Source organism: Oncorhynchus kisutch, linkage group LG2 (assembly GCF_002021735.2).
Source record: "Oncorhynchus kisutch isolate 150728-3 linkage group LG2, Okis_V2, whole genome shotgun sequence".
NCBI classification, from domain to species: Eukaryota; Metazoa; Chordata; class Actinopteri; order Salmoniformes; family Salmonidae; genus Oncorhynchus; species Oncorhynchus kisutch.
Genome location: NC_034175.2, coordinates 53,178,656 through 53,188,812, shown reverse-complemented (window position 1 = coordinate 53,188,812; position 10,157 = coordinate 53,178,656). Strand labels below are relative to the sequence as shown.

General features: G+C 41.4%; 1 protein-coding gene across 1 annotated transcript in view; it reads left to right on the top strand.

The window, feature by feature from the left end:
* The window catches only part of vwc2l (von Willebrand factor C domain containing 2 like), a 31,326-nt gene extending 22,616 nt beyond the window's left edge, over positions 1-8,710 (top strand). The window contains exon 4 of the mRNA XM_031797512.1: positions 4,842-8,710. Coding sequence (XP_031653372.1) covers positions 4,842-4,993 — 152 coding nt within the window. The 3' untranslated portion in view covers positions 4,994-8,710. The remainder of the gene's footprint in view (positions 1-4,841) is intronic.
* The last annotated feature ends 1,447 nt before the right edge of the window (positions 8,711-10,157 follow it).

Here is a 10,157-nt window from a genome sequence, read left to right as displayed (position 1 = left end):
GGAATAGGGTGTCATTTGGGAAGTATCTTGTGCCTTCCTCCTGCTGTGACTCTCCAGTCGTAAACAACCACACTTGGCAGGGCTGCTCGATGCTCACTTCTCTCATCAACCTCTGCCCTGTTTGTCTGTAAACCATGCCAGCTATACTAAGGGTGGATGGTGGATCAATGGGAGTTAGGGCTAGGCAATAGTTCACTCATGATGTATCCATTGAGGTACAGGTCAATCGATGGGCTTTTATCATGTCTGAGTAGACCAGGAGAGTGTTCCTGGGCATAGATGAGGGTGAGGTGGGTAAGGAGTTGGAAGCAGGTGGTGGTAGAATATGATTGTTGAATTGTTGTAATGTGCATAATGTTTTTATGCAGACATAATTTCAGGAGAGGAGACTCGTTCTGTACATAGATGAGGGTGAGTGGGTAAGGTGTTGGAAGCAGGTAGTAGACTAGAGGGTTTTTGGTGTGTTATATATTGGATCATGCCATTAGGTTTGTTTAGTCCAGCAGATACAGTAGTCACAAAACTTTTAAAAAGTACTTTTCAGTTTATTGAAGAGTCATTGAAAATAAATGTCATTTTTTCGATTATCAAATTGACTGCCTTCGAATTGAGCCCAACTCAGGCCTAGAGACAAGATATTTGAATGCAATAAATATTAGACCTTCGAGAAACACTGAAGTTTTGTCATTGCATATTTAGAATTCTGCTGGTTCATGTCCCTCATGTGGGGCTTGTATCCTATTATAATGTGTAGAAGTCTATTATTATTGTTTTTACATATGATCACTCCTAATATTATCCTATGTGGTTTGAACAGACAGTTAAGCGTACATTTGAAACGGGACCCATTCCTTAAATAGTGCACTACTTTTGACCTGATCGTTTTGGACAAAGACAATGTCATTGTGAACTTGCTGGTCACACAAATCAATCAGTAAAGCCATTTCCCTGAGAGTAGGTGGAAGTGTTCTGCTGCTAGAAACGATCCTCGGAATAGGTTTAGACTGAAAGGCCCGCCCTTCAGAGAATCTAGAAGGTTTTATAGATCTCTGTTGGACTGTTTAAAAGAGCGGCTCCAAAGTCACCGTCACACCAATTGAGCCACTGATTGCTTCGTTTCAATGATTAAAACTGGAGACAGAAAATTCCTGCCACCACCTGCATGCTCTCCTGTAGCAGGATAATAAAAAGGTGCTGTTTCCTGAAGATTGTGAGCACAAAACCTGAATACTAAAATCTATCACTGTGGTTGTTGTGTAGAATAGCTATTTATGAGATTACAAAAGGAGTGGAAAACTATGAATCCTCGGCTACATCCCAGTTTATATATCTCCATGCTCCCAAAGTGTGCACTTGTTCTCCTTCCGCCCAAAGTGTGCACTTGTTCACTTCCCTGCACTGATTTGAAGGGAAATTACTTGTATTCGAAATATGGTGGAAACTCCCACTAACCCATGCCTCCACCCATCCAATGCCTTTAGATTTTTGGAAAGTCGTGAATGAGTGCACACTTCAGAAGAAAGGATATCTTATTGGAACGCACCCATAGAAGGCAGCAGGGTAAGTCATTCACAAGCCATCTGATTATCAAAAACACAATCTGGAGATAATTAGCTTTTCCATAGATATTAAATAAATCTTTGGATAAAAGGAACACAAATCTTATCTGAAGAAAAAGGGAACCGCAAAACTAATGTAATCTCAAGAAAAAACAGATTCCTCCTTAATCATTCATCAGGATTATTTGCTGGTGTAATAAGATGTTGGTGTGGTGTATGGTAGGCTATGGTGTGCTGGGAAGTTCTGATCGAGGAAGACTTTCTAGAGAGGCTGCAAGGCTTTCCTAATCTCAGCACCCAGAACCAAATCTCATGTGCGCACTGAAAAACATTAATTGTTAAGTTTGTCACAAGTAGGATTGCAAAGCTACTGGTAATTACCAACAGTTGAAGTCGGAAGTTTACATACTTGGAGGTTGGAGTCATTAAAACTAGTTTTTCAACCACTCCAAAAATGTCTTGTTAACAAACTATAGTTTTGGCAAGTCGGTTAGGACATCTACTGCATGACACAATACCTTTTTCCAACAATTGTTTAGAGACAGATTATTTCACTTATCACAATTCCAGTGGGTCAGAAGTTTACATACACTAAATTGACTGTGCCTTTAAACAACTTGGAAAATTCCAGAAAATGATGTCATGGCTTTAGAAGCTTCTGATAGGCTAATTGACATGTATTTCAAGGCCTACCATCAAACTCAGTGCCTTTTTGCTTGGCATCATAGGAAAATCTAAAGAAACCAGCCAAGACCTCAGAAAAAAATTGCGGACCTCCACAAGTCTTGTTCATCCTTGGGAGCAATTTCCAAACACCTGAAGATACCGCGTTCATCTGTACAAACAGTAGTACGCAAGAATAACCAGCATGGGACCACGCAGCCGTCATACCGCTCAGAAAGGAGACGCGTTCTGTCTCATAGAGATGAACGTACTTTGGTGCGAAAAGTGCAAATCAATTCCATAACAACAGCAAAGCACATGGGGACAAAGAGCGTACTTTTTAGAGAAATGTCCTCTGGTCTGATGAAACAAAAATAGAACTGTTTGGCCATAATGACCATCGTTATGGATGGAGGACAAAGGGGGAGGCTTACAAGCTGAAGAACACCATCCCAACCGTGAAGCACGGGGGTGGCAGCATCATGTTGTGGGGGTGCTTTGCTGCAGGAGGGACTGGTGCACTTCACAAAATAGATGACATCATGACGTAGGGAAATGATGTGGATATATTGAAGCAACATCTCAAGACATCAGTTAAAGTTCAACTTAAAGCTTGTTCACAAATGGGTCTTCCAAATGGACAATGACCCCAAGCATACTTCCAAAGTTGTGGCAAAATGGCTTGAGGACAACAAAGTCAAGCTATTGGAGTGGCCATCACAAAGCCCTGACCTCAGTCCTATAGAAAACTTGTGGGCAGAACTGAAAAAGTGTGTGCGAGTAAGGAGGCCTACAAACCTGACTCAGTTACACCAACTCTGTTAGGAGGAATGGGCCAAAATGCACCCAACTGATTGTGGGAAGACTGTAGAAGGCTACCTGAAATGTTTGACCCAAGTTAAACAATTGAAAGGCAATGCTACCAAATACTAATTGAGTGTATGTAAACTTCTGCCCCACTCGGAATGTGAATGTGATGAATGTGAAGAAATAATGTGAATGTGAAGAAATAAAAGCTGAAATAAATAATACTCTCTACTACTATTCTGACATTTCACATTCTTAAAATAAAGTGGTGATCCTAACTGACCTAAGACAGGAATATTTTACTAGGATTAAATGTTAGGAATTGTGAAAAACTGAGTTTAACTTCAATTGTATGTGAACTTCCGACTTCGACTGTATGTAAACTTCCGACTTCAACTGTAAGTTACCAGAATCTTCAGTAATTTAGGTAATTAACAGAAAATCTATGGCAATCTATTGTAAATTTGGTAACTTATAAAAATAAAATTGTATTCATATATATTAAGAATGTTGTTATATCGGTGTCTATATTGTCGATTAGCTTCTAGTATATGGTTCAACAAAACTAGCCTAATTAAAGTAAAAAGCATCTAATCAACAATGGCATTTTTAGTTAATTCTAAAAGTTAATTAACTCTTCCAACTATTGACTTTTCTTCACAACTGCCACCAGTTTGACACCAAAACATTGGCAACAAATATATTTTGACATAATAAAATAAATCAAAGTGTGTAAAAAAAAAAATATTTCATGCCGACACCAATGGTATTCACTAAGTTGATGGTTTATATTTAGGATCATGTTACAGCTGTGTCATAAAAAAAAAGTAATCATCTTATCTAATTTTCAAAGATTTTACATGTCATAAGTCCACACAGAGGGCCAGAGATAATTACAGAAGCCTGTGACACCACTAGATGTCTTGTGATGGATTGCATAAAATCCTTGAAAGATACCAAAATTCTGGTAGGTGACTGGTAAACTTCTTAAGTTTCCAATAATATACCCTCCCTTTGCAACTCTAGTTAAAAGATACCAGTAAGAATATGATGTAGGAGAGCTTTGTGTTTGAAGAAGACTTTGTAGAAAGACTGAGGAGGCCTTTCCATGCAAACTATAGCTCTGTGTTAGCTTTGTATTTGAGAAAGGATAGCGGAGGCCATAAAATGCAGACTGTAGCTCTGTGTTCAAGAGGGACTTTCCACAAAGGCTGAGGCGGCCTTTCCATGCAGACTAGGAGTGATTAATCTCCCTCCTGCCCCTCAAAGCAGCTTTCTCTGTGTGTGAGTGTGTGTGTGTGTGTGTGTGTGTGTGTGTGTGTGTGTGTGTGTGTGTGTGTGTGTGTGTGTGTGTGTGTGTGTGTGTGTGTGTGTGTGTGTGTGTGTGTGTGTGTGTGTGTGTCTGTGTGTGTGTGTGTGTGTGTGTGTGTGTGTGTGTGTGTGTGTACTCCAGCCCTCTCTGTGCTGCCAAGCCGCTGCCTGCCCTATCTGCCAGCCTCCTCTGCTCGCGGTGCATTAGGATGCAACGCGTTCTACGTCAAGGGAGAGCCAGGCTAACAAAAGCGCTTTAGTGTTGCAAAAACAAGCCCATCGGTGCATGCCCGTGAAAGGATCTGTGCATCGGTTCTGACTTCAAAACTCCCCAGGCAGGGTTCTCCACATCACTCTGCCATCCTCTTCTAACAGAACCCCCCCGAGAGAACCACCACCACACTCATTTCTCCTTTTCTCTACCCTCCCTCCCTCTTTGTCTTTCTTCCATCTCTCTCCCTCCCTCTCTTCTCGCTCTCGTCCTTTCCTCCCATGAGGCAGGTCCAAATTGCTTTGCCGGAACGACGATCATCCCAGCCGGTATTGAAGTGAAGGTGGACGACTGCACCATCTGCCGCTGTCACAATGGGGACTGGTGGAAGCCAGCACAGTGCCTGCGCCGGGAGTGCCTCAACGGCCAGACGTTGTCATAGAAACCCCTCCCGGGACAGTGTCGGTGATGTGCGGTCAGGGAGCGCTCCTGCCTGCTGCCGTGGCAAACCAACAATGCCCTCATCTTGTGTTATTGATATGATATGATGGACAGGACAGGAGCCCAATTCCTTGGCAACTTTGGCTAGGAGACTGCATAACTAGCTGAAATGAAAAGCTCTTGTACACAGTACCTACACACCACCACAACTTTAAACACAGAGGAGAGGAGAGAGCAGGAACTTTTATTGAGACTGTTTTTTCCCTGTTTTGACTGTCTGACTATATATATTTTCTGATAATTACTTCTTGCTTGTGCTGCTTATAAACACAATATATTTCATGAACTAATTTCCTCCTAACCGTTGGCACTGTTAAAATGCTCAGTTGTTTTCTGTAAGTCTGTAAGCTTGTTGTAGCTCTCACTCACTCACTTACAGGTGTTTTGAAAATGAGATCTAGGAGGGTTGAACAGGACACAATGACCGGACAACCAGTAAGCACACAATTCTTGGCGCTTTTAGAACAAATGGGTCTGGTGTTTAAATGGAATAAGTGAGATGTCTTCATCATGCCACTCCAGTGTGATTTACAATGGTCACCCAAGGATATCACTCACAGCTCTTGGCTTCTCACTTCTTGTATGATCTCTGTTTGAGTCAATAACAAAAGTTCACTCTTGGGGATGGGGTCACTGAAATGAATGACATACAATGTCAGCATCCCGATGTGTCATCTGGGCTGGCAAAAGCTGCATAACCACAAACAGATCCCCTCAGTTACAGTATTTACAACACAGAATATTATTGATGAGACTGTCTTTGAGGTGTTCTTCTCTGCATGGGGAGAATGGAGGTCAGTTTTATCCAATTTGTCCAACCAATACATTAGTAAGTGATAAATCACTGGAAAAAGTAGAAAAGGGAACCAACTTTACTTACTACAGGAGTTGAAATAAGGTCTTTAGTTAGAAGCCATGCAACCTATAACAGAGGGGGTAAAAACTGCTCCAGCATCAATACACTACCGGGGCCATTCCTCTTGGCTTAATTGCCTTTATTGTTTTCCCTGACGGCCCAAACCAACAAAAAATATTCCTCAGAGCGAACAGCTTGAACTTGTTATCTAAGCAATTAGCGAGCCAAGCAGCGGCCTGCTTTAATTTCCCTTAATCAAGGAGTATTCAGGCCGGGCCTCTCTGCTCTCAGCAGTACGTCGCCCGCCTTTCGTCTGTAGGCAGAAGCCAAGCACCAAGCACACTCGGCAAGAACTCTGAGAGAGACAAAGGGGAAATCTGCATATGTCTTCTTGATGCTTCAAAGCAAAGGAGCACTCAGACACTCACACATATGCACACACACACACATACTTGTACGCAAACCCTCTCGTCCTCCAGAGGCCCATACGTACAGCTTGCACAGTACTGGTAATTCCTTTTCACCTTAAAACATGTTGATACATTGTACCCCAAGAAGAAGCACTGAAGCCAATAAGGCTCTCGCTGAGATAAAAAAAAAAGCTCCTATCCTCCCGTTTTTAGATTACACAATAGATTGTTTGAGCTAATGCATTGCTTTGCCTATAAATTCCTATTGGTTTCAGCATCACACTCCAACCAACTCCACCCAACCTGTGTAGCGTGCACAACACACGCTCTCTTTCTTTTTAAAATGATGAATACTAGTCATTAATTCGAAGGCGAATTTCCCACTAAGCACATGCAATTCATCACTGATACTTTTTGTATGTGTTTCAGTGAGAATCCATTCCTGTTAACCTTTTAGAAGCTATTCCTCCTGTTTGATGGATGAACTACTTAATAACGCCTTCCAGCTCCTGGTAATGAGACAGAAATGAACACAGGAGACCCCTGACTAGAGGTGTCGGAATAGAATATCAAATAGTCTACATCCCAAATGGCATCCCATTTCCTTTGGGCCCTGGTCAAAAGTAGTGCACTATAGAGGGAATAGGGTCCCATTTGGGACACAAACAACATATACCTTACCTAACGAGCCGACCCTCCCAAACATATCTCTGTCTGCACTGCAGCCACAGTATTGTAGACTACATTCTGTTCTACTCAGCTGCCTGCAGTCTTATTATTATTGAATGATGGGGAATTCAAAAGATGAACGAATGAGGGAAGGGGACTTAAATTTAGATTGCATCATTATGGTTAGAGTTGCTCAAGTCATTTTTATCATGACCTTGTCTTGTGATGAATGAGTCAGTCATAATGAGAAGAGAGACTCCATTTCTCAAGCCAGAATACCTACACAGGCAATACACATCACTCTACAGGTCCATACATTGTATGAGACTCCATGACACCTTTATCGGTCATCTCTTTTAATTAGGTCTATCATAGGCCTGATATCTGGGTCATTCATTTTTATGACTGGATATAGATTGTTTCGTCCTCCTTTATTATTTTGTGTATCTTGTGCAGAACGAGGCTGCTAGCTATCTTTTGATTTCTCACCGTTTTTTTTTGCCCTTTTGTCTTTTAATGGTTGCTCTCAATGTAAAGACCTTCATGATTTAGTAGTAGTGTGGGTTGTAGGGTCAGCTAACCTGTGATCCCTTAGTACCTCCCTCAAGCTCATGCAGACCAGACCCTCCGGTCTTAGATCATGTTGAAATTACCCCTCTCACATTGATAACAACTCATTATGATACTTTCTCTCTATTAGCGTTGGCATTGTTGTTTGTCTCGTGAACATTTATGCAATGATGGAAGGAATGTCTTATTAGAGTAATGCAGAAGGACACATTCAAGAATGAAGGTCAGTAGTCTCGTAATTGTTTTTAACACCAGTTACCACACAACTTCTTAAACGGGTTACAACAGGGAGCTTTCAGAGTGGTCCAACTGTACAGTGACCTTCCAGTTTGGTAGGAGAATATTCTGAAGTGTGCAGTAGATTTTGAATCCATCTCTGAGACCCCAGCTGGAGTGAAGAATGAGCTTTATTGAGCAATAGTTAAACAAATGTATCAAAAGATAGTCTGAGGGAGCAGTCAATATCCCTGTTCATTTTCTGTTCATAAAAGAGTCTGGTCTTTTGTGTGTGTCTGACCTTGAAAGTCTAGCCTACTGCTCATGCACTCACTAGCCTGACAACCCACTCCAAACACTGCTCATTCACCGCCTGTCACCATGCTGTAAAGGTGTACCATACCATTGCTCTTTTCATGAGACACCGACTTATTGTAGCTGGACGCTATGAAAGATTGTTCTATTGGTTTTATTTTATTTTACAGAAACTCTTATATAAAGTGTGCCTGAAAACCAACAAGAGTACTATCTAATATGGAGAGAAACACTTAAACAATCAAACTGTATTATTACATGGGCACTGTGGGTTAGTCCTAAAGATTATACGAATATTAACTCCTACTGTTATAATTTAATGTTATATTGAATTAGATCCAGAAATTATTATAATAAAATAAAGACAGGATTTGTTTGGAAGTACCAAGACACACAAACACCTCTACACCATAGCTTAGAAGACATCGTGGGTAAATCTAATCAAACACTCCAGATGTTTATTCCAAATGAAATTAAACAACCCTTGGTGCCCTTCATGGTGTATAATAACTTGTAAATACCTTCGAAATGTATAATGTGTGTTCTGGAAATCATTGTATTATTTATGAAGACAAAAACTATTTTGTTAAAGACTGAAAAATAAGTGTTATTATACAGCAAAGGTGTGTGTGTCGATTTCTTTCCTTCTTTTATTCTTCCTTCGCACTTCTATCGCCCAGGCGGAAACACACTCCTACTCAGGCTCAGGTTGAGAGTGCACAGATTGCAGATACTGAACAAGTGCAATTCTTCACCACTTTATTGTAGGAAAGGTAACTTCTTGTTCAAAATATGACCTCTGAATGAAACGTAGGGTCTGTAATTCCCTGCACCACAACTGAGACAAACAAGGGGTGGGGGTGTTAACATTTTACTTCCAATTCTTCACCTCTGACATGGACAATATTTCATATGACTTACAACTGAAGCATCATGCTCTTTCAAATCCCCATGTTTTTGGGAGCAAGAGAACAGGATGTATTTCGCTAGCTCTCCACAACCTACTAACACCAGTCATACACACCATGCAGAGGTCAGAAAATAACTCTTTGGAGGATAGGGCCTGGCTCATAGCCTAAACCAGGAAAAAGAGGATACTGGTTTGGGTGTAGGTCAATTTGATTGATGTATGGATAGAGGACATCATTTCAGAGAAATCCCATTTCTGAGGTCTACTAAAGGAAGTGAGTCATGGTTTTCCTCTGTCTTTGTCCCAAATGGCACCCTCTTCCCTAAACAGTATAGTGCCCTTTCCCCTACTTTTGACCAGGGCCAATAGGGTTCTAGTCAAAAGTAGTGCACTATGTAGGAAATAGGGTTGTCATTTTGGATACACACTTTATATCTGCTTAAACTCTCTGGTTCTATGTCGCTTTCCTATTCATTACCAGGCTGAGCTGAGGTTCTGTCTGTCCACACCACTAATTTCCCCCTTCCACCTCCCGCATGCACAGGAAGGGGGAAGCAATTTAATGCGACACACAGCAATCAATAGCAATTAGGCCTATCCCTGACTAATCCTATTGAGAAGGAGAGGGGCATCCTGGGAGATAGCCAAGTGAGGATGGCTATGTCCCAAATAGCACCATATTCCCTATATAGTCCACTACTTTTAGACCAGATCCCTATGTGAATGGGCCCTGGTGAAAAGTAGTGCACTATATAGAGAATAGGGTGCCATTTGGCACATACCCAGGACCTCGGGGCTCAGAGACAGAAAGCTGCAGCAGCACACCTGGGTACAAATACTATTTGAAATCTTTCAACAACTTTTGCATCTAAATCTTTAGCCTGCCTGGAGTGCCAGATACGCAGGGTTTGCCGTTTCGTCACTGTTTTATTGCTTCCATTATGCCAGTCAAGCTCCATCAAACACAGATGAAGTATTCAACACAGATGAAGTATTCAACACAGATGAAGTATTCAACACAGATGAAGTATTCAACACAGATGAAGTATTCAACACAGATGAAGTAAATGCTTTGAAATACTATTTAAACCCAGGTCTGTAAAGCAGTTGACTGTGCTCTGTCTGGTGGGTAACACTGGTTGGTGGTTTTTTCTCTCGT